Source organism: Anneissia japonica, unplaced genomic scaffold (assembly GCF_011630105.1).
Source record: "Anneissia japonica isolate Jap-2015-1 unplaced genomic scaffold, ASM1163010v1 scaffold1356_len1145284_cov175, whole genome shotgun sequence".
In the NCBI taxonomy this organism is placed as follows: Eukaryota; Metazoa; Echinodermata; class Crinoidea; order Comatulida; family Comatulidae; genus Anneissia; species Anneissia japonica.
The window spans coordinates 403,062-427,955 of NW_022706987.1; the positions used below are offsets into that span (position 1 = coordinate 403,062).

A 24,894-nucleotide genomic window follows, 5' to 3' on the forward strand; every position below is an offset into this window, starting at 1 on the left:
GGTTGATTTATCATCGCCTCCGGCTCCATGGTCATTCCATACACAGTATTCTACCCAGCAATTTGGTGGTCAAAATTGTCGCGGATAATCCAGATGGTAAGGTAATTAGACTAGTGTCCAAGCAGTTTTAGAAAGTGTGTACCGGTGAATTAACTGGTAAATCGCACGGATATTTTTTCACTCGAACGGGCCCCAAGTGTGCTTTGGCAACACAACAAATTTACTTTGGCCTTTTTCTAGCTCAAAAGTAAACAATTTTTATGAATTTGCCAATAAACATTAAAGTATAAACATATTTTACTGCCATCTAAATTACAGAAATTGAGTAAACCAAAGGAAGAAAAGATTCTTGATTTACCATCTCCAGGTCAGAAGAGGCATTCATTACAACCGCCTACAAGAACTGCTCCAGCACCAAATACATTCAAGCCTATTAACACATTAAACCATAGGGTCAGTCCTACACCTCCAAATAGATTACCCCCATCACCAACATCCCCTTTTTCCCGTCCTCATTCAAATAGTCCTCGTAGAATATCAACTCCAAGTCCCACGCCCCCTTGTAGGCCACCTCCATCTGCATCTGGTCTTTCAAACAGTAATGTGGATAGACTTACTCCTAGCCCTACTCCTCCAATGAGATTACCTCCCTCAGTGCCAGATAGTAACAGAGGAAGACCTAGCCCCAGTTCATCTCCCCCACCAAAGTTCTTTCCACAAAGTCATGAGCGTTCTAACAGTGGGGGAAAAGGCCCTCCAATAAGACCCCCGCCAGTTTCCCCTTCAAAACTTTCCACAGGTGATTCATCACATTCATCATCTGTTGATTCTCGAGGGCCAAGCCCAAACAAACTCTCCCACAAAGATACAATTGTTATTTGGCATGAAGCAATGTTGATCTACCAGACTGGAAATGTTTCAGAGGCCTTGGACAAGCTTCTGTCAATCCCTGAACCAACAGCTAAGATTCTTTTCAACATTGGAAGCATGCAACTTCTAACTAATGATGTGGTAAATGCAACAAAGGTACAAACAACATAATTTCTTTATTAAAAAAATAATATATAAAGTACATGTATGCCTTTCAAAGAAAGTATGGCAACAGGTAATATTTTCACTCCTGGATAAGCTTGGGATTGATTTTTTTAGCCAACTGTTCATGCATACAAATTACATGTATTAATATAACTAAAAAGATACAGTATTACTGTAGTAATTAATTGTATCGGCTGTATTACATTGAAAATATATTAAAAACAATATCAACAACAAAAAATATAAATTGGAGAAAACAACCACACATGTACATTGAACTCAGGAATTTAAAAGGCAATAGTGTAACATTTGCCCTGTAATTTCCTAGATTTCTTTGTGCAACATGTTTTATGCATAGTTTTTAAAGTTTATAGTACACTTTAGAAGCACAGACTGCACCAAGATAACATATAAAATCCTTCAAGTTTGGCCTTAATTTGCCAATAAGAGATATTTGTGTACTAGCTGTGCTCCAATCCTTCCTTCGGAAAAACTGTATGTATAACAATTTTAATAATATAACAACTATAAAAAAAAAAAAAAGAAATTGGGATTTAAAGCTCTACAAACAAGCATAGTAAAGCTAGTCCCAAGAGTGGTGTCATACTTAAAAGTATATATGGTAATGGTAATGGTTTGGGACTTTTAAAGTGCATATTACATGATCTTTATGCGCTATATGTTACACAAAAGAAACAAACCAAAAACCTAAATCCTAAAGTCTATTCAAGCAACCTTAAAAATCAAACACCAGAAACAGACTATCGTAGGGGAGCCAACATCACCACGCTATCTTCCTGCAATTTGAGACCACTGGCAAGCAGTGGTTTGCAGGATCATAACTCACAGATGCTCAAGTGGTGTTGACGTCTAGACTAGCCTGTCCTAGAAAAACTAAACGATTGAAAATACCTGTAATCAAAAAAAGCAAACAACAAAAATGGAAAAATTAAAAGGTTTGAAAAAGGTAGGTCTTGAGTCTCTGTAAATATCGATACAGAAGGCAACTCTCGGATTTCAACTGGCAGTGCACTCTTCTTGGGAGAAGCAGCTTGAAAGTACCTCTCTCCATATTTAGAACAAATTAAAAGGGTAGATAAAGTATATGGACATGTGGTGGAATGAACACTTCCAGTACAGGTTGATGACCGGAGCTGGATAAGATCAGTCAGGTACACGTACGTAGGTCATAAGTTGTGGATGCATTTAATGGTATAAACAAGGATCTTAAATGTTATGCACTATTTTTTGCGCTGTCTCTTGAAGTTGTATTCGCTTAAGTGATGCATTTGGTAGTCCACATAAGGCTCCATTACAATAGTCAATTCTAGATGTAACAAGAGAGTGCACAAGTTTCAATGAAGCCTCTTCGTTCAAAAACCGTCTGATATGCCTAATGTTTCTAATGTGGTAAGAAACAGATTTAAAAATGTTGGTTACATATTTTTTAAGCGCCATTGTTTTTAGAGCCAAATCAAGAAGTGTACTAGTGTGAGTGTTACCAAGGTCATCAACATGGATGTTGAAGTCACCTGTAATAATAAGGTTGGGGATGAGAGTATTGCTCAAGCATGCAAGAAAATTCAGAGAAAAATTGAATAGTAGGAGCAGGTGGTGGATGGTAGATAGTTACAGTACAAGAGTAATTTCTCGTGTGGTGATTTAGTAACAGCCTCACAAACCTCAAATGAGGAAAAGTTATTAACTTTGTTGCATGATGTGGGGAGCCTGGATTGTACATGTACAGCAATCCCACCACCTGTACTTGAAACACAAGAAAATGAGCTAAACCTAAACCCTTCTGGCTCACAGGCAACAATGATAGCCGAATTCTCATCATGAAGCCATATTTCGGTTATGCAGATGACGTTGATATCATGCTTGGTGATATATTGCGAGAATTGAGTTGATTTATTGTGAATGGACTGGACATTCCACACAGCTAATTTAAGATTGCTAGGTGATATCCAAAAGTCACTGGTACCTGTATAAGACTTAGAGGCTAATTCGTAGAAAGTGGTGAAGAATGCAAATAGTGGGCATTCACAATCTTTTTAGCATGGACCTGTTTTCCGGCACGACAACCACGTCAGGGCGTAGAATATTATATTCCTTTGTTCTGTTAAAAGTAATGGATGGAACTCTTGCTTTAATGTTTCTATTCATAGATAGTAAAGCACTCCTACTATAACAAAGTCTTGTAGAGTGAGTGTTGTTGCTAAGCCTAGTTCTAAGTATAAGAGTGGACCAACTACCTGGCAGTCGATAGGTGTGACATGGCCTCAGACAGGCTAACTGCTCAAGTATAGCAGGTTTTGTGTAGCATAGCCTAGAGTAAGAAAATGAGACGAGTTGTCTACAAGCACTAGGCAAAAGTCTGATATCTTCCACATGGTGTGCACACCATGTTGAAGATATCAGACTTTTCCTAAGCTAGAAATAAAGAAGCGTGCAACCAGTAGATTAAGGAGAAAAAAACTTGCAAAGTTAAATGTTAAGCACAAAAATGTAGACGCAAACAGAAGCTGCTACTTGCAGCACCACCGATTTATTAGAGGGAAGCTCAGCTCTGAATCCCTTCCGTTGATTCAGGTATGACATATATGATATGTAAATAGCATTTAGTTTTCCATAGTCTGGGTTTGATGATTGTTTAATATAATTAAAATGATAATTATGATGATGATGTTAAATATATTAATTTACATTGAGAACATCTTGCTATTATTATTTAATTTAGACATTTGAAGCAGCTGTTGAAAAGGATGAACACATGGCCATTGGCTTCTTTCAGCATGGCATTGCATTGGCTCGGCAATCCGAGTATCAACTGGCATGGGATGCATTTGATAAAGCACGCAGAGCACTACGTAAAAATGACAGCATTGATTACAAGCAGATTGGATTGCCGTATAAACTGTATGAATGCGAGGTAAAGTGCTTTTTGATCAATTAATGTAAGCACTGATACATTAAGGTATTATATCTGAGGTAGGTATGAATGTACAGTATATGATAATTTTTTTCCTGATCACTTGTCTCTACAAATCTATCTGTGGGTGGTTTGGTGCAATGATTTCCATAACAAACTGCAAACCAGCCATCAAGATGTTCAGAAGTTTGGACGGTTTTAAAATCCAAAAACTTTTAAAATATCAAAGTTGGTAAAAATAGTTAAAAGTACTGAGGTTGAGACATTAAAATATTATAAAGATAAAATTTTGATTGAAAAATTAAAACCAGTTTTAATTGTAAACAGCTAACATTAATTCAACATTAAATTTAATTTACCTCTTCCACGATGCGTTAAATTTTCTGATGGCAGAAGGATGAAACGATTTCCCTCTCTCTTCAATTACGCTTTTGGCAATTTTACTAATTCTATTGATTTTCTTCATGTTCATTTGACTTAAGTTATTGTACCACACTATAGCACAGAAAGTGAGCACTGAATAAATAACAGATTCATTAAATAGCTTCATTAGTTTATTACAAACATGGAATCTTTTCATTCTTCTTAGAAAATATAACCTCTGGTGGCATTTAATGGTAATCTGTTTGGTATTTTCTTTCCAGTCTAATTTACTATCAACAACTGTGCCTAAGTATTTATGATTATGGACAACTTCAACTACCTTATTCATTGTTTTTACTTCATCATATATATGATCACCTTTTCTAAAATCGATAATAACCTCTTTTGTCTTTTAACATTTATTAAAGTCAATCGTGACGTCATCACTGCAACTCCAAATCTTATTTGCCTATTCCCCACCGTCCACTAATTTTTCAATTTAATTAAAATTCAAAAATTTCAATTTTTTAATGCATTCAAAAATTTCCTTCGGGCTTTGCAGGCCCTCAGGAAATTTTTCAAACAATAAAATCTAACCTTCGTATAATAACTTTCCTATAGTGTAATGTGCGGAGCTCCACTAATCGCTTAGTATTAGTTTGTTCTTTGAGCACCAGGTTGTGAAATGTTTGATATTATCATGGTATGGATGGACACTATCATCATTACTTTTAATAAGACCAACTAAAGCAAATGTCATCTGCATATTTAACAGTAAAACATCTTATTGTAGAGCAAGCATCTATTGAACACTTAAAATCATCTGTAAAAATAAAATTGGAGATAAAACACAACCTTGAGGTGCTCCTGTGTTACACTTAAGATTTTCTGATATACAATTAGTAAAACTAACATATTGCTCTCAGTAGTTTAAAAAAATTATTAATCCATAAAATAACAGATGGATTAACTCCTAAAACACTCATCTTTATCATTAAAATGTGTGGTTGTATAGTATTAAAAGCAGAGGAGAGAAGTCCAAAAAAAAAAAAATTCTAGCATAGGCATTTGGTTTATCTGTGTAATCAAGAATGTTATGGAATAAAAAGGAAACGGCATCATCAACTCCTCTCTTAGAGCGATATGCAAATTGGCAACCGTCTAATTTATCGATAGTGTCTGCAAGAATAACATTTTTTATAATTTTTTCCAGACATTTTATCTGTATTCCAGTGAGCGTGATGGGTCTATAATCATTTAAGCATGTAGGGTTTTTTTTCTTAGGAAGAGGATGTATTTGTGACCGTTTCCATATTCTTGGAATTTCGTTGGTTCTAAGCGACCAATTGTACAATTGCATAAATACATCAGATAGTTTATTTCTGCACTCTTTTAATTTATCTGGACCACCTGTTTAAGAGGATTTTCTTAAAAACTAATTTTGTTGATTAATGGCATCTCCACTTCAAAAATATAATGTTGGACTTCACTAACTGTCGAACCTTGCTAAAATCTTGGTTATTGAAACGCGAGTAAAAGGAATTCTGTTGTTTTGCCATCTTATGAGCATCTTCTGGTATCACACTACAAACCGATTTTTTGTCATATCCTGTCTATCCTGTCCTATTTGTTTGCTGTTGCTCGATTTAAGTCTCTCCTCCACTTTTTTTCCATATTCCCTCTTACAACATTTAATCTTTTTTAGTACTCTCTGTTTTAGCTTCCTTTCCTGATCATTGTCACATTTATACTTACTTTGCACTAACTTTTTGACATGTCCATTTAGCCATGGCTTATTGTTAGGAAATATTTTCACCTTTTTTTCCTTGATCACCATCATTGTGCAGAAATTAATATAACCAGTAATAGCCTCTGTTATTGCTTCATTTAAGCTTGCATCATCAATCAAAACATTCCAATTCGTAGATTCAAAGCATGTTCGAAGTTTATCAGTGTTATCCTGTGACCAAATTTTAATTTTTCTAATTGTGGTCTTTTATCCTTTGCACATACCGTGGCAACATCAATACTGTTTTATGATCTCTAAGGTTCCCAGCTCAGGTTTGATGACACATTTATAGGTATCAGGAAGATATCCAGACCATTTATCGAGGATGTTCCCAATCCTTGTGGGCTTGTTCACATATTGATGAAAATGAGGAACTACATTTTTTAATTCGCAATGGGCATTGAAATCCCCTAAGAGAATTTTAACAGCATTTGGCGAACTATTATTCATGTCTTTTATAAGATCATGAAGCTAGGCAGCTGAATTCGTCACATTAGCAACCATGGTGATATACACTGCAGTGATGACTAGTTTGGGAAATTCCCTCGGCAAATAGAAAGGTCTGAGGGACAGGGTAAGTATCTCTATATCCGGTGAACAATACTGCCTGTAAATTTGAATATTGAGCACCATCGGTCGTTCACATAGATGCATACCTCTCCTCCGACCTCTTTGCCGGCATCTGGTGTTCTATCTCCCCGTATACACGTATATCCATCAATATGGCTGAGATGAATAAATAGAATAAATGGTGACTGCATGTCATCAATAATGATTGTAACATCAGATCATAAATATCAAAACATCTGAAAAAAAAAAAATAATTATAAATTATGTTAATATCCATTCATAGATTTCGTCTGTCCATTGGTTAGATTCTACCTCAATATTGAATGGTCAACCTGTCTCCATCCATTCATAATAATAATAATAATAATAATAATATTAATAATAATAATAATAATAATAAACTGTTTGTATAGCACCTAATGGATCACAGATCCCTCTAGGCACTTTACATAAATCTTAAACTAGGGTGAAAAACCCAACCCATTGAAATGTCCATTTACAATTTTTTCCATTTACTTTTCATATATAAAACCTTACTTCAAGTAAAAACATTCTATTGCCTAACATATGATCTGATATGAACATTACACATATTATGTTTATAGGTTCTCAACAACCAGTCCCTTATGTATATGTACCTTGGCGATCAGGAATTAGCCAAGAAGGTACTGGAGTTGGCACTGAAGAAGAAAGCTGAAGTAAGGCACAGCAAAATTGATGCAGCTATGGATAAGCTTAAGGTAAGTGTTTTAGTTTGATTTTTTGATTGTTGATTGTGTTAATACATATTGCACTGTATGGTGACACTTTTTTTTTTAACGTAGGTCTTTCTTTTTTTTTTGTTCATTATTTATAGGCCTCATCAGTTTTTGACCTGTTCACATTACCTAAAGATGCAGTTTTCAAACCACCAGCATCCAAGGTAGAAAACATCAAGAAGGTGGATTACCTAGGTCAGAAGAAAGTTGTAGCAAAGTTTGAGGTATGAACACGTATTTGTTTTAGGTACCTGAAGAGATATTATTAATATTGTTGTTACCCAGTCAGCTAGAGGCAGACTCTATGGGTTCTGTTTTCTTAGCGGTGATTCTTGTTCTGGCAACAATTTAAAACGTTACTAATGGCAAACGGTTGGGCCAATTTCAATCAGACTTCGTCAGTATAACCAGTGACATGTCTCATACATGGGATGTTTAGATTTTTTTTAGAATAAACCACGAGACTCCATGTCTCTGATATGTTATGTTTATTAATTAATAATGTAACTTTTAAATTTAAACCATTATTCTTTGTATTCTGTATTTCGATAAATCTGATCGCTATCCCATATTCTCTTAAACTCACGAATCTAAAGCCGGGCTCTCACTGAGTTGTACATCTGTCTTGCAACCAAATCCAATTTTGCTCTCTATGAGCGCTAGACGTTGCAAAACCATCTGCTGATTGTCAGTGACAAGCTGAACACATCATCATTTAAAGCGATCCGTTGCGCATGTCGTTGTGTTATGTTCTTCGTAGAATGACGTCGGCTTAATAAAATCATTATATAATAATCACAAGTATATTTATTTTACCAAGATTAATGAAAGTTCTATGTCTTCATTACATACCGAACTTTCAAAAACTGACTGGTCCGTGGTTTACAGCATTACAGATGATCTCAATCATGCTTACAATCTATTTAATAATAAGTTTACGTCTATATACAATTCACATATATACAATTTCGCAAGAACGTAAACCATGGATTCCTAAGGGTATAATTAAGTCAATTGATACCAGGAACAATCTTTATATTAAATACATAATACATCTGGCATTAAAAGTGACAAAGATTATTAATACATTAAATAGAGGAATAAATTAACCAGTTAATTCGTCACTGTGTGAAGTAATAGTACACTAATAAATTTAATAATTATACAAACAACATTTATAACACTTGGAAAACTAACTATATTCATAACAATTTAGGAAAAAACACTAAATCTTGCTTACTCCATATTTTGTTCACTACAATATAAAAACTACTGATCTATCAACCATTGCCGATGAACGCAATAACTATACTTTACCAGTGTTGGTCACAATCTCGCACAGAGCATCTATAATCCTTGGGGTAAATTAAAATTCTCATCTTTTTTCAATATGTCTCTAAAAATATTCTTTATTTTTACAACTACTACATGAGTCTGAGATTATTGACCTAACAAAGAAATTCAAAGATAAAAGAAGTCCTGGTTTTGATGGGTTCTCTAATAAAATTATTAAGTACAATGGCAGATTCAAGGGGGTCCCTGCTAGCCCGGGCCCCCCAAATTTTTCTTTTTGTTTTAATTATGATTTAGGATTTAGTATCTAAAAAGAACAACAGAGTGATATAACACTAAATTATAGCTTTCATAATTCATCATTTTTATAATAAATTTTTATTAATGTTATGTCGGTCAATTTTGAACTTTGACCCTGATATCAGCTGATCCAATTATCTTATTTCATATGTTTATGCTGATTAGGTACCTAAAAGCGCAACACAGAGATATGACACTGAATTGTAGATTACTGTATATGTAATTAATATTGTAATGGTCAATCAATTGGTATATTCCGACCTTTCACCCAATATCAGCTGATAAAGTCATATTGATTTGCGTATTTTAATACAATTATATTATCTATAAGTACAATATAACAAAGTGCTAAAACACCGGATTTTATGTTTAATATTTTCTATAGTAACCTTTTATAATTAATCAATTTTGACCTTTGACTGTCAATATCTTAAAAATTCCCCCTGGTCTAGAAAAGTTGTATGAATTGAATTAAATTGAAATTGAATTGAATAGCTGAAACCAATAACGATTTTACTCTATTATTTTAACAAAAAGTACTTTTGTTTTATGTTGGTATGAAGGTGACGTCTCAAAGCGTATCAAGACTTACTTCACGGTAACTTAGGCCAAACAAATAAACCAATCATTTTATTTACTAAAAATGTTTTTTTCTTCTGGTACTTTTTGTACTTGTACTTTGTATTAACATAACGTGTCATCATACTCATCAATAATAATAATTCATAGATAATGAATTGCATTCCCCAAGGTTCATTATTAGGTCCACTTTTATTTATTTTGTACATTACCGATATGTATAGATCTTCAAATTCCCTCGCTTTCTTTCTTTATGCTGATGACACAACTGCATTTTATTCTTCCAAAGATATTCATTCTCTTTTCCATACTGTAAATCATAATATGATGCTCATGTCCCAATATTTTGCATGTAACAAGCTATCCATTAATCATAAAAAATGCAGTTTCATTCCATTTCGGAGCCCTCAAAAGGATAAATTTATTGACTCTAAATGTATAACATTTTTATTGATAATCACGTTATACCCCAGGTCTAAAGTGCCAAATTGTTAGGAGTTTACCTTGACAGTGGGTTAACGTGGAAAACGCACATTAAAGAAATCGAAAACAGGTTTCCAAGAGCCTTGGTGTCATTTTTTAACTTCCACATTTATCCCTCCCAATATATTACGTATATTGTACTGCTCCCTGATCCTTCCTTATCTGACCTACTGTAATATTGTATGGGCAAATACCGTAGTACCCATCCAACCTCAACAAACTCTTAACTATCCAAAAGAAGGCAGTCAGGGTTTATCTGGCTCTCCACAGCGATCTCATTCTTCTCCTTTATTCTTGAATTTTAAACTTCATAAACTTTATGATATTAATGCATTAGAGCAATCTATTTTTTATACTCTGCTATGAATTCTCTTCTTCCTTATCATCTTTGTAATATGTTTAAACATACCTTTTCCGTTCATGAGCATCATACAAGAGCTAGGTGATAAATTTACTCTGAATCATCTAAAATTTATACGGCTAAATTTAAAAATCACCTTTCATGCATTATTAAACTCCACATACGTTATCTTACTATACTAAACCTCAAGCAGCTTCTCATAGCTTCCCGGTCTTAATTTGATATTTTTATTTTTTTATTTATTTATTTATTTTTTTTTTTGCTGTTGTGATTTGTCCTTCAAGCATTTTTCAACCCCCCTCCTTCCCCTCTCCAGATATGCCACAGGGTATACTGTATTGTCAAATCGGCAAACTGTGTTTCGGGAAAATGGGATTCATGGTTTCTGAGTAGGCAAACTGGCATTCGGCAAACTAGTTTCAACAATCTTTCTGGCCTAGATCCATACTACTTTTAATAATAAAACTGTAAGTTAAGGGTGGTGTACTGAACACTTGTGGGATAATTAATAATAAAAAATGTTTAGTTAATATAGGTTTATAATTGAATGAAAACATAAATATAGGCCTATATATATTGTTAATTATAATAGATGGCAACTTTTTAAGTCAATTCTAAAATAAAATAGGCCTAGTCTAGTAGTGGTAGTAGGCTTATGGCTTGCCTAGTACAGAAATACTATATAGTAAGGAACTTCATTCCAGATACTTTCTTTCATATCTGAATGTTTAGCTAAACTTCATTCTATTTAAAAATCTGGGTGGATTTTAATTTACTAAAATTTGTGTATATACTGTGGGGAGGGGGGGCCAGTGGAGCGAATCCAGTCACTTGGCTGGTGGGCCAGGTTATGTCCCTGGAGGCCACGGATATTTAACGAATTATGGGGAATTTTTATTACTTATTTGATAGACATCGAGCTACTATATATGAAATCAGCTTCCAAAACCAAAACATTTTGAATAAAACAAGAAACAAAGAGTATGCAATGTAACCATCTAATTTATTTCAAATCCTCATTCTTGAAAGTGAAATTCTTCATTTTGGAAATTTTTGCATGAAATTTGTCAAGGTGGAGGTTGCTTCCACTCACGATGTATTCAAAGCATCATGAGGCTATCCAAACGAGCATTTGTCATAACAAAATGTAAATTATTTTTAATTAGTCAAATTGAACTATTATTATTATTATTATTATTTATTATTATTATTATTATTATTATTATTATTATTATTATTATTATTATTATTATTATTATTATTTATTATTATTGTATTATTATTATTATTATTATTATTATTATTGTGATGAAAAGTTAACACAAATAGTTTAATGAAAGTAAATAATTTTTTTTATTTGTCTATTCCCTGACAAAATTTACTCATCTTCCCTGACAGGGAGCCTATGCTCCCCCCCCCCTCTGGTGCCACCACTGGCCCTAGACCCAACCTAAGCCTCAGAATTAAGGCTAAGCTTAAGGCTTGCTTTACTCTAAAAAATCAATGAAAAAATGCATCCCCTATTGAAAGATCTGCCTACAGACCTGAAAAGTATGTCAACCAATAAATGCTATTTTTATATCAATTATTTTCCAGGTCTAAATGCCACCTTTTTGTGCTGTATTTTTTAATGATTACATTGAATAGCAAAGAGAATTAGCCAGCAGACCAAGCGACTTACCTCCTCGAATCATCATGCACCTTAGTAGCACTCCCCCAGCGTAAGACTCGCACTGCTCGCAAAATTGCACTCCCTGTTGAAAATACTGCCTACAGGCCTTAAAAAGCGTATCTACCAGTGGATCCTATTTTAAAGTTGTCTTTCAGGTCTGAATGTAACCTTTACTCTGTAATTTTTTTTTTCTTATAATTGAACAGGAAAGAGAATTAACCAGCAGACCAATTAAATTAACACCTCGACTCAGCATGGACCTTAGTGGAATTCCCCTTAGTAGCACCAACCCCAACGGAGAGGCATATCGTCGGTCTTCAAGTCCAGGAATCAACATCACACATCATGGTAGCTTAGGCAATGAAAATGTTGATGTTTTTACAAATGTGACGGATGACAACGAATTTGAGGACAACAGATGCTACTCACCACCTGCTATAGATGAAAATAAGGATAGTGACACAGATACTTACGGACCAATCCCAGAAAGTTTGCGTGCACCTAGCCCTGGGCCACCGACTCGCCCAGCCCCGACACCTCCGATTCAACAAATTTGGGAACGAAAGGATAGTCTTGGACCACCAATAAGAGATGCTCCTTCTCCTCCTCATCCATTGAAACCAGAAAACGAAGAAACTGAATTATATACTAATTTTCCAGCGAAAAATAACAACACTGTTTATAATTCTTCTCATCTGTCACCAACAAATAAAAAGCCATTGCCATTACCGAAGCCCACACGTTTCTAATATGTGTAGTTCATTCTTTTACTATTTACTCTTTTGAATAATGATTTTTTTTTGGAACATAGAAAATAATATTTATATTTTAGAATTTATATATTTTTCTACAATATATATACTAATTAGAGGAAGACTAGTTTTTGTATTTTCATTATAATATTTAAGAAGATCACAGTATACTAGAAAACACTGTGTATCATCATTGAATTAAAAAATAAGTAAAGCTTTACTCGGTGGTAGAAAAACAAATGTTGCTGTTTGGTTTTCTTTAGGAAAGCTATGTTTTCTGAGGATTATGCAGGTGTAGGCTGCCAGGTTAGGGTCATCAATCAGAAATCAATGAACCACAGAATTATCAACAGGAAGAAAATCAGATGACTCCCATCCCAACTAATTCTACACATGATCCCCTAAGATAGCCTTATCCACACTGATTTTGCCATATGCAATGGGGTATATTATATTTTATATATTATTTATTGTAAGTTAAAGTTGACTTTACAAAATGGAGGCTTCTTTATCAAACTTAGTAAGTCATTTGCATATTTACATGGGTGTAACTTACTTAGATGATGTTATTATTATTAATGATTTATTTGCTTGGTCTCAATACAATATAATCAACTAATTCCTCCATGATATGATGATGCTTAGTGGTGATTGGTTAATGTATAGATGTTGCCATTAGCTGATTAGCTCATGAGGTCACATTAATTAGCTAATTTTCTTAAATTGAGCATTTATAATTATTTGGTTGTAAATTTGAAATGAATCTAGTCTGGTTACAGCACTCGAAATTAGAGGTTGTCATTCTTGCAGTTAATGAACGAAATCAGCTGTAATATTAGTTGAAGAAAAATAAAAAAACTCAGTATTTGGAGACATGTGTTGGCTGATTATATGAGTATTTTTCAACCGTTGAAAGTGAAAACGAAGATCGTGTGTGTGCAGATGGTGTGAAATAGAAGTGACACTACAGAAGAAAGGCTGTTGTATTAACAAAAATACAATAAGCCACAAGCATAATTGGCTACAGAAAGCAAAACACAAAGACAAAACATAACCTATTTTAAGGTAATTTGGATTATAACAATGTTCTAAAAGATTCAATTGCATATCCAATGGGGTGGGGGTGTGGTGGAGGTGCCTGATCTATCTAGAGGTGTCATAATGGTGGGGCTGAGGTTGTCTAAACCAGTGGCCTGGGGTAACCATAGGTAAAAAATAATAAAATAAATAAAAATCATTAAGCGTATACATTCATCCAGTATCATTTTTGTCTTTTTCCCACAAGAATTGTAAATAAAGCTGACCGTTTATCGATGAAAGCTCGTAATTAATTGCTTCTAATTCTTTTTTTAATGAATATTTTAATTACTTCTACTACTCTAGAGTTTGTTTACATTGGATCAAATAGTAAATTCTTTTAAATTAAATTAATTAATAAATATCATAGGCTTGGACCCTGGACATTGTCAGTGTACATACAAGTTGGAAAATACGAATAGACCTGACAGAGATTCGATTGTCAAATAAATATTGAATTAATATATTAAACCAATGGCGGATTTAATGGGAGCCCCCTCTCCCCTAAATTTAACACAAATTGAGAAAAAAGAGAATTCTACTCAAATTTAGAGGCCCATAGAAATTCCAGATAGCATTTTTTCCCCATTTTTCAAAAATAATAATTACTATCACGGGGCCTCGATAATGGCATGAGTCCCCTAATAATGAGCCCAATTTTTTTTTTTGCGCCTTAAGGCGCAATTTTTCTTGGGCTTCGCGATCGTAGCTGGGGCCCACACGAACCCTTGCCACTTTACAGTTTCCCCTCTTGGCAGCCCTGACTACTGCAAAATATGGTGACCAACCCAGGTTGTACCGGTACCATTCAGTGATGTGTATGTTATTGAGAAATATTTTTTTAGCCCAATGTTATATCAAAGTGACCACAATGTAACTTTACTGTTAGCAGTGGTGGATTCAAGGGAGGCAGCCAGCCTGATCCAACACCCACTCTCCCTCCCTAAAAATTTAATAACTATATAACATGGAGAAAAAATGAAAATTATATTCAAATTTAAGTCTGAGAGCAGTGCCATTTCTGGCCATCTAAGGGTGCTGTACTCATTAATTTTCTTACCTCAGCCCCAAACATGCTGGGGCTGACGTGGTTCACTGTAGACCCCCCATCTGTGAAAGTTCCTGCCTGGGTCTCCTCTGTTTCCATTTACTGGATCGCCAATATATTTTTTATATTATTATTTGTTTCAGATGAATTGTGTAAATATTTAGAATATTGCTTATGTTTATGTTTAGTGGGTTTCAACAGGCCATGGCATCCGAGACTAGAGTTTTAGTTTTGTTATAGAAGTCTGTACAAAAGGAAAATATTTATTATAAGTTTGTTTAAGTGTCGATTCAAATGTGTTATATGCAAGGTTGGGATCTGTAAACAAAAAAATATGGTTTCCCACTCGCGAAGTGTTTTGAATGTCACATTTAAATAATTCTAAATTTTGAGTATTACTTTCCCGGAACGTAGGTACATGCTGAGGAAGAGAATAGACATTTTTTTGAAAGCAGGAAATATTAAAAATAGGCAAATGGTCTGAGACGTCACTATATAGTGTACCATTGTGATTAGAACATTATGTTTAATGTATGATGGTACAGTGACCAGAAGTGAAGCGGTAGTTGAGGTGATTTTGGTAGGGCGGTGTATAAGGGGCAGATAGTTGCTAAACAAAGAATCAACCAAATTAAGAACTTGGATTATTAGTCATATTTAAGAAAGTCTATGTTGTAGTCTCCGAGAAGAAAAAAATATTTTTTTTTCCTTTAGAAAGGTTTGCTAAGGATTGGTTCTAAAGACCTTTTTTTTGATAGGTTATGCCTAATACGATCTTTACATCATTGTTCATTTAGCACTGTTTCTATCATTATCTGATTAGTTATACCACATATACACAGCAACATTGATTCTATATGTTACTTATAATACAGGTATGACTTCTAGAGTATTCTTTGGCAACAGCATATCATTTGTTTGAAGAAGTGTCCTGGTTGGGTTGTATCTGCGATATACCAAGGTAATTCAACTGTTGAATTGCCTTGGATATACCAGGGGCCCATAGTGTTAAATATGTATGGCACTCACCTTGACAGCAAGAAATCACATTTTAATTCCAACCGCCAGGGGCACATTTTCAAACAGTTGAGAAGGAACTTTTTTTTTTTATTTGATAGGCTATTCCCGATACAATACACACATCACTTTTCATTTATTCGGGCTCTGTTTTCACCATTATTTAATTATATAAACAGAGTGCTGCACACAAAAATTAATTATATACATACATAAGATGTGTATAAGAGACAGCAAATGGACTTATTATTTATAGTATGATATATTATATTCCCTTTCATATATTTATATATCATTTGAAAATGATAATTAGCCATCTCATAGACATGAGGTCTATTCGATATTAGTGTCTTCACACCATTAATTTGAATATTTGATTAATGTTTACATAATTTCATTTATGCTAAAACTAGCTTTAATATAAACGATGTTTAATATCTGCATCTATCTCTCTCCCTCTGCACTTGCTCTCATTACATACAAAGCAGTTATTTACTTATTTTTTTATTTTCATTACTTTCGATTGATTACCAATTTGTTATTCCATAAATGTTTTCTATTATGAGATGTTTGATGATTGCATGATATCCCTAATTATACGTATACACAGTCTTGATTCACAGTGCTGGTACTTTACATATGTAAATATGGAAAAAAAATATTTTGGCCGCCATCTTGATATCTAATATGGCCGCCATCTTGAAATTTAATATGGCGGCCTTTTAACATAATTTATGATACTCCCGGATATCAAAAACACGAGTGTCATTTGTTGTAGATGTGACGATATTAACAACATTATCAATAATTAATTTGGCGGCCATCTTGAAATCTAGTATGGTAGCAATCTTGAAATTCAATGATGGCATTCTGACATAATTTCTGATGGCTGCATGATACTCAACAATTCAACAGAAGGACGCACATCTCGGGACATCAAAGGTTATAACTCTGGCATCGACATTCTAGGCGCACGTGCGTCCCTACACGCTGAACGTCACAAAACCATAGCAACCAGACCATAAACCGTTAACGTACGTGACAAATTACTCACGCGCGTGTTAGTTGCCATGATAATCGCGCGTCGTGCAGTGATTACAAAGGCCTAATGATATTTTGCACTAACATTAGACTGAAATTATATTCTTCATTTCAACATTAATTTTACCAAAATTGTGGTGAATTGTCGTTTATGAGACTTACTTCGCAGAAAAAATTAATAAATGTTCTGTACATACTCAAATGTTCATTTTCGGCACCTTATGCCAACATTGTCAAAATGACAGATTAATGTTACATAAGAACATGAAATTTTATAAAATTCGTAAATTTTAAATTGCTATAACTTTTCATTTTCTTTGTCAATTTTCACAAATCATAAGAACATGAAATTTTATAAAATTCGTAAATTTTAAATTGCTATAACTTTTCATTTTCTTGGTCAATTTTCACAAATCAAATTGCAGTTTATAGAAGCATTTAACAATCTCGCGGTAAAAAAAAATCAGATGTAACAGACATTGCGAAGTACCCACAATTAATAAAAAATTGAAATGCTTAGAAGATTCTTAATTCTATTTTCTTAGTCTAGAAATAGAGGAAGTAAGTGAAAAATGTGGTGTTAAATTATAGATGCATTCTTGATATTTATGTATTTGCGGTTAATAAAGCATAGCACCTTTTAGATAGAAAACTTTAGGGGTTTTTGAATGATATCCATGCGCACTTGATTCCCCAATGCTACAGTAGGTTGGTGGGTGCACTTTCTCAGAAATAAATTAGTAAATATTTTTGTAAGTACTTGTATTGTGATCTATGATAATTACTTGTATTGTGATCTATGATAATTACTTGTATTGTGATCTTTGATTACTTATATTGTGTTCTCTGGTAAGTACATGTTCGGACCTTTGTCAGACAGCTTCAGAGAGGCTGTGTGACAATTTAGGGTCTCGTCCGTGAAATAACTGAACGGAATACTTTACAACACCACTGATCAATTAAACTTTGCTTAATGTTAGGGATAATTAATTCAAGATATTTTTAGATTTTGGGATTTGTAGATGACGTTTTGCGGATCTGTAAGTATGGATATTGAAAAGTTTGTAGAAGCAGGCAAAACTTTAGGCTGAATGTAGTAGATTGAGAGAGTTTGTTGAAAAGAGAGGACAGGCAAATGAGAGAGCTGAAAAGGAGAACAAAAGGCAAGAGAAGAATTAGAGAAAAGGGAACGAAGTGAAAGAGAGGAACAAGAAACAAATGTTCAACTAAAAATGCATAGATTGGAAATACAATCAGAGCAGGAAAAGAATAAATCTAAGTCAGGCAGAATATTACCTGTTCCCAACACTGGATCATCCAAAGTTGAAGCAAGTAGACCTAAATTACCAGCATTTAAAGAAGGTAAGGATGATCTGGATTCTTATTTAAAATGATATGAAAGATATGCCAGTAGTTCAGAGCGGAAAGAATGTGGTTGGGCAGTAAATTTAAGTGCTTTATTAACATGAAAATCTTTTGCAGTTTATTCTAGGTTTTTGACTGCTGAAGCTAATGATTAGAGATTACTTAAAACTTCTCTATGGAAGCGTTTCCAGTTGACAGCAGATGGGTTTCGACATAGCTGCGTGAATTGCAAGACTTGAAGCTGGAGAAAGTAGTCACGAACTTGCTGCAAGGTTCTTGGGGAACATCAGCCGAGAACGTTAAAACTCTATGGCTGAAATTGCGAAGCAGTACCTTAAAGCCCATGGAAGAATGTTTGGTCAGCCTATAAGTTTTAGGAATCCAGTTTTAAAACCCGTACCAAATCCAACCACAAGAGCAGTAAACCCTACTATGAGAGCTCCATTCTCATCTCAAATGGTAAGCAAACGCACTCCTGTAAATTTTTATTTATGTCAAGTAGAATTTGTCGATTTTCAGCATTGTATAAAACCAACATTCCCCCTAAGTGTTGTAGGTCAAAGAGTTGGACACGTAGCCAAAATCTGCAGGCAGGACACAAACAAATGTGCCGGCTTATCTTATCCCAAGACATGTCAACATTGGCAACCAAAATCTGCTTTCCAGGAAAAGGGTAGTAATGAAGATCCCGATGTGGATAAATATAAACCAGAGGTAAGTGCTTGCATGGTTGTAAGGAAAATGGCGTAATTTATGACTGCCGCATCGATGAAGAGGTTAGTCAGGTAACACTTAAATGTGGGAATTTTATTCCTATTAAGCGCAGCTTATAGCAACTCACTAAAGGTGTTTCAACATTTTCAAAAGTGGGAGGTAGAAAATGTTGTGCACTTTCACATATGCATAAAAATGTTGATTCAAAACATAGTTACCAACCCAAAATATTTAAAATGCGTGATTTGAAATGCGGGGCGGGGGGCAGCAGAGCCCCTGCTGGGGTCCAGAGTCGAGGGGTTCTGAGAGCGAATCCCCTTGCGTTCCGACGATCTGAGTATTTTAAAGTTGTTTTTAGGGAGTGTTTATTGACAATACCGAGTACATAAACAAAAATATTTTTAATGAAGCCACGTACAGTTCAAGTTTCAATGTATGTTTAATTTGAGTACCGGAACTATATACACAAACATTCATTACTCAAACAAACAAAAAATGAATAGGCTGCGGTGGTGAATCTTTCCTATCATTCAACATTATTTCTACCCCTCCTGTTTGACACACCTTAATAATTTGTTTAAAGGGCCAACATTTATTTTAAGTTGGGCTCACGGGATATAATATCTGAGTACCGGTAGTTAAGCAAAAATGCCTCTCCATTATATAAAAAAAAAAAATTAATATGTTCTCTGCCTTACAATGTATAATGAACATATCCTGATGGAAAACAAAATAATGCGAAAACTAGGACTAAAAAATAGGATACATTGAAAAAATGGGTGAATTAGCCGGGGGGAAACAATAATAATAATAATAATAATTCGGGATTTATATAGCGCCTCACGTTGACACAACCTCGAGGCACTTAACAACAACAGAGAACAGCACTCCAAGTAAAAAAAAATGCCTCTCCAAGTGGAAAAAATCAAGGCATTATGGCAAGTAGCCACCGCCATAATGCTATTCTGTAAAGTAAAGCCTCAAACCACCTTGATTTTGAGTCTACTAAATTAAAAAATCTTCCCAGGCTTTTCCAGATATAGCAATAACTAACTTTATTCTTTTGCGTTTTTTAGCAGATTAACTTTTTTTAGATTTCAGTGTCAAAGACAAGCTTGCGTACAAACCTAACATAATAATAATAATAATAATAATAATAATAATAATAAGTTACATTTATATAGCGCATATTGCACAGTGCCTCTATGCGCTTCACATAAAATTATAGAAATTATAGAAAAGATTGAATTTACAATATAATAGGGTGTGGTAGAAAAATAATAAGGGTCAACTATCCGCCTCTGCCCTAGTGCAGTCCCGGTCCCCTACCTAGGTTGTGCGAACAAAGGAGCCGGTTTCACATTTGCCCTGCCACAGGCGACCAGGTGCTCAGAGTCTGCAACCAAGATAGCGGCCCCAGGAGACAAAGCAGGCCACTCCGTTGTGAAGGAACACGATATAAATTATTAAACAGTTACATTTCCATCTTCTATATCTATAAAATAGGAGCCGGCCATGAATTCACACGCGTGATCTTTCCTTAAAATTAAAATTCAAAATTTAAAAGTAAATAGACATTTTGAAAACAAGGACAATAAACAGTTTCTCCCAAAGTACAGAAACTTCTCTTTAAATGAACTTGAAACTAATACAAAAAACAAATTCTTTTGTATTTTAAATAATTAATTAAAATTAATCAAGAAACATTAGAAAATTCAAGAATAAAACATTAAAAATAACAAGCTTCTGATCTTTTGACTTTTGGTAATTAATATATATATTTCTTTTTCAAAAGGGTATTGCGTTGTTGTCTTCATTTATAATGATAACATTATTTATCAAATGATTTAATTTGATTTTTTTTAAATAGCTTCATGGGCCAAATTTGGCTCGTGAGCCGCCTAGTATTAAGAACCATGGTCCTACACGTTTGGAGTCCATAGAAGGTCTGCATAACCAGAACCAGTTAACATACCATACCAATCCATTTTTTGTAAAGCGTCAATAAAGTAAGTATTTACGTAAACTGACAACTGCATTTTCAGTCACGTACATAAGGGTTGGTTGTGACAATTAACGCGCAAAACCGCATGCGCCTTCAAGCTCTCGGTGAATTGAATGTCAAACGAGATATTCGAAAGCTCTCTATGTAATAACTCAAGTTGCATGGTTGTTTTATATATTTATTAAAACTGATTTTTTTTTTCTAATTTTAAATATATTTTCTCTGATTTCGTGATTATTCGTCATCACGCGTAGACTTGTACTAGGGAACAGTAAAATTACACAGTGTAATTTCACTGTTCCCTGCTTGTACTAAATGCGTGACAAATTCAATGTCTGCATGTGTTTCTGCCAAATGCGTGTTACATCCAAAATAACTTTAAAATGCGGGACCGTCCCGCACGATGCCAGACGGTTGGTAACTATGCAAAATAACATGCAATATGTAAAATAATTGTAAAATTACAATGTAACATGGATATAATATTCATTTTTAAGCAACCATTTTTTTTTGTACATTTTCAGAGGGGCGGGTAAAGGGGGAATAGAGTACTGTTAGTACACATCTGAAAATATTCATAATTGTGAACGACCACTAAGAGAATGCCAATTTCCACAGGTACTATTGAATCGCATCTAGTTTCTGTTCTCTGTGACAGTGGTTGAACTGGTATGGTGGTAAAGAAAGAGTTGGTGTTACCTGGACAACTGACTGGTAAGATAAAAACTTGTGCTTTAATTGATGGTACTGTTAGGAACCTTCCTGTTGCTGAAATAGAAATCCGTACTCCATTTTTTCCTGCCATACCCAAGCCCTTTGCATGGATAGATTAATCCATGATTTTTGATATTAGGAAATATTGAAGGTGTAAGACCTCCGGAAGATCCTGAAAAGACTTTGACGGAACAACAATCCCCAGTATGTTTAATTTCATTTCTTTCTATTTATTATTCCTCAAAGAACAGGTTGCAAAACAGGCACAGTGAAAGAAAAAAAAAACGAACACAAACAGGGCAGAGACAGGATTCCTGAGAAGTGAACCAAATCACTATCTGGATAGGTCTCCCATTGCACTGTTTGGAGATAATACCTTAGAATAAACACACGATAATAATATTAATAATAATAATAATAATAATAATAATGAAAATAATAATAATAATAATAATAATAATAATAATATAATATCATTATTACCACTACCACCACCCTTATATTATATCATAAATATTACTTTAATTTAAAAAGATGACATAGAAGCTGAAAATGGTTTTTAACTGAGATTAATTCAAGACGTAGTTCGTAGGAAAGATCTCTTCAATTGAAAAAAGCTCTAGTCATTCGGCGCTGAACTTATTCAAGTGAGTTGAGATGTCCCTTTTGATGCGGCAACCAAGCAGGTATACCGTATTCAATAATTGGACATACAATAACACAAACTAATTTTGGAATTACAACAGTATCCCTACAAAGAACAAATCACTTAATAAAACTGGTTAGTTTCGAAGCCTTAGATCTGGTCTGAGTAACATGCAAGCCCCAATATAATTTTGAGGTAAAAGTTACCCCGATGTATTTGTAAGAAATAACCTGGTTTAATGTGTTGACACCTATTATATATAATTACTAGCATTTTCGCTTAACCTGGTTGACCTAGTTAAGCTTGGTAGATTGCTTGGAGAAAACTCAGTTTCGAAATTCTTTTCAAAGAAAACATGGTTCCCAGTTGATTTCGGAAAAAAGTTTTTATAAAAATTTTCACATCTACCTTGGAATACTGTAGAAATAACTTGCAGGAAGAGAGTGATTTACAAATGCGAAATTAAAATTAATAAATATACCATCACGGTCCACTACCTGTTAAACCTGGGTGGTGGGCTATCGAATCAATTCCATTTTGTTTACATATACATGATCAATTATGGTATCATCATTACTGTTAATACTGTGTCTTCTAGTTACATAAGGGACAATTTGAGTAAAATTTAAAATATCAAAAATGGAAGTAAGTTTCTTGAGTAAAATACATGAGTTAAAATTATTGCAGGAAAATCTAATATTAAAATCGCTATGAAAGAGGTGCATGTCAGCAAGTACAACATCAATTCAGTTTTCGGAGGTCGATATAAATGACCTTGCCCTTTTTTAGTATATAAAATTGTCCATATTAACTCAATTTCATCTATATCATATTGATGTGCCAAAACGGGATGAAGGTCAGTTGGCAGCAATCAGTAGGCCTACTCCTCCTCCATGGCGATTCCTGTCTTTACGAAAGATAGCGTATTGCTGCATTAGTAACAGTTTGGAATCCAATATAGTTTCATTGGCTATGGTAACTTGTAGATCGCATAGATTATTTACACCACTACCGGCGTTAAAATAAAGCATACTAGTTTTTAAGGAAGCGCCTAATTGCCATCCTACTTCACGACATGTCGAGATTAATTATCTTGTCAAGTCGACATAATATACATATCATGTCGACATGCACCGATAAGTTTTCATGCCATGTCGACTTATCAACTTTTAAAAGTTGCCATGGTGAGATACATTATCTTGCCAAGTTGACTTCCAAAAAGCACTCGCCGTCATGGGATATAGGCTAGATTATCTTGCCACGTTGACATAGTAACAATTATATGTTGTCATGGTGACTTCACAAAAAGTTCATGTCATCATGGCGAGATAGAATATCTATCTTGCCAAGTCGATTTTAAAAAACCCTAGAAAGGAAGGAGGTCCGAACCAATACCGGATCAGGAGGAATTGTTCACGAAATTGCCAAAGATCATTTATAAAATAGATCTCAGTAAAGGTTACTGGCAGGTTCTTATGGAAGAAGCTTCTAAACCCCTCACCTCAGTTGTGACCCCAAATAGGTTATTTCAAGTTATGCCGTTTGGCTTAGTGAATGCACCAGTTACTTTTAGTAGGATCATGAGAAAATTGTTGTATGGTATGAATGACATCCTCAATTATATTGATGATATTCTTATTCACACTGCTTCTTAGGAACAGCATGAAGTAATACTAAAGGAATTGTTTCAATGATTACGAGCGGCAAACTTGACAGCACATCCCAACAAGTGTTTTATTGGGTACGAAACAACCAAATTTCTGGGGCATGTTTTGAAGGAAAGGGCAAGCTTTAACTCTCGACCAGAGTATCCTGGATGCAAAACGGCCGAAAACGAAAAAAGCAACTCCGACCGCTGCTGAACTAAAAAGTTGCGAAGTAACATTAGCAGTCGAGACTACTGATATGAGGTACTGTACCTGTATGGTTGAAATCAGCAAATGTATACACACTCTTGATACGCGAGTTAAATGAATTTATTGAATTGAACCTGTATGTTTGTGTATGCAACTATGTGAATACCTCGTGGTGCAGAAAAGGAATATGAATGGTGAACTCTACCAGCTATTATGCATAGTGAATACAAATTAATTTATTGCTAAAATAAGAACAATATAGAAATCAAACTGATGTTATGTTATTGTGAAAGGAAATTAATGATCATAAGATAGGCCGCCTAAGGTAAAATTTATTATCTTCATTTATTATGAGACGATTTGAAACTTACAGTGATAGAGCTAAAAAGCCATAAGGAAAATTAGTAATGTTGAAATCGTGAACAAATTATTATTATATTATTTTGCTAACCAGAATAACATTGATTTGCATTGAAATGTTTAAAATTTAGTGTCAAAACGTGGGGGGGGGGGTGAGTGCCCCT

The 24,894-nt window shown here is 34.3% G+C and overlaps 1 protein-coding gene across 3 annotated transcripts in view; it reads left to right on the top strand.

The window, feature by feature from the left end:
- LOC117106242 overlaps positions 1 to 13,758 on the top strand; it is a 35,382-nt gene extending 21,624 nt beyond the window's left edge. Inside the window, exons 6-11 of one of the 3 annotated variants that reach the window (XM_033247596.1) lie at positions 319 to 1,026; positions 3,776 to 3,967; positions 7,295 to 7,429; positions 7,546 to 7,671; positions 9,604 to 9,638; positions 12,342 to 12,493. In XM_033247596.1, coding sequence (XP_033103487.1) covers positions 319 to 1,026; positions 3,776 to 3,967; positions 7,295 to 7,429; positions 7,546 to 7,671; positions 9,604 to 9,638; positions 12,342 to 12,354 — 1,209 coding nt within the window. In that variant the 3' untranslated portion in view covers positions 12,355 to 12,493. Of the gene's footprint in view, positions 1 to 318; positions 1,027 to 3,775; positions 3,968 to 7,294; positions 7,430 to 7,545; positions 7,672 to 9,603; positions 9,639 to 12,341 lie in introns of all 3 variants that reach the window. The other 2 variants (XM_033247594.1, XM_033247597.1) reach the window with 2 other exon arrangements.
- The last annotated feature ends 11,136 nt before the right edge of the window (positions 13,759 to 24,894 follow it).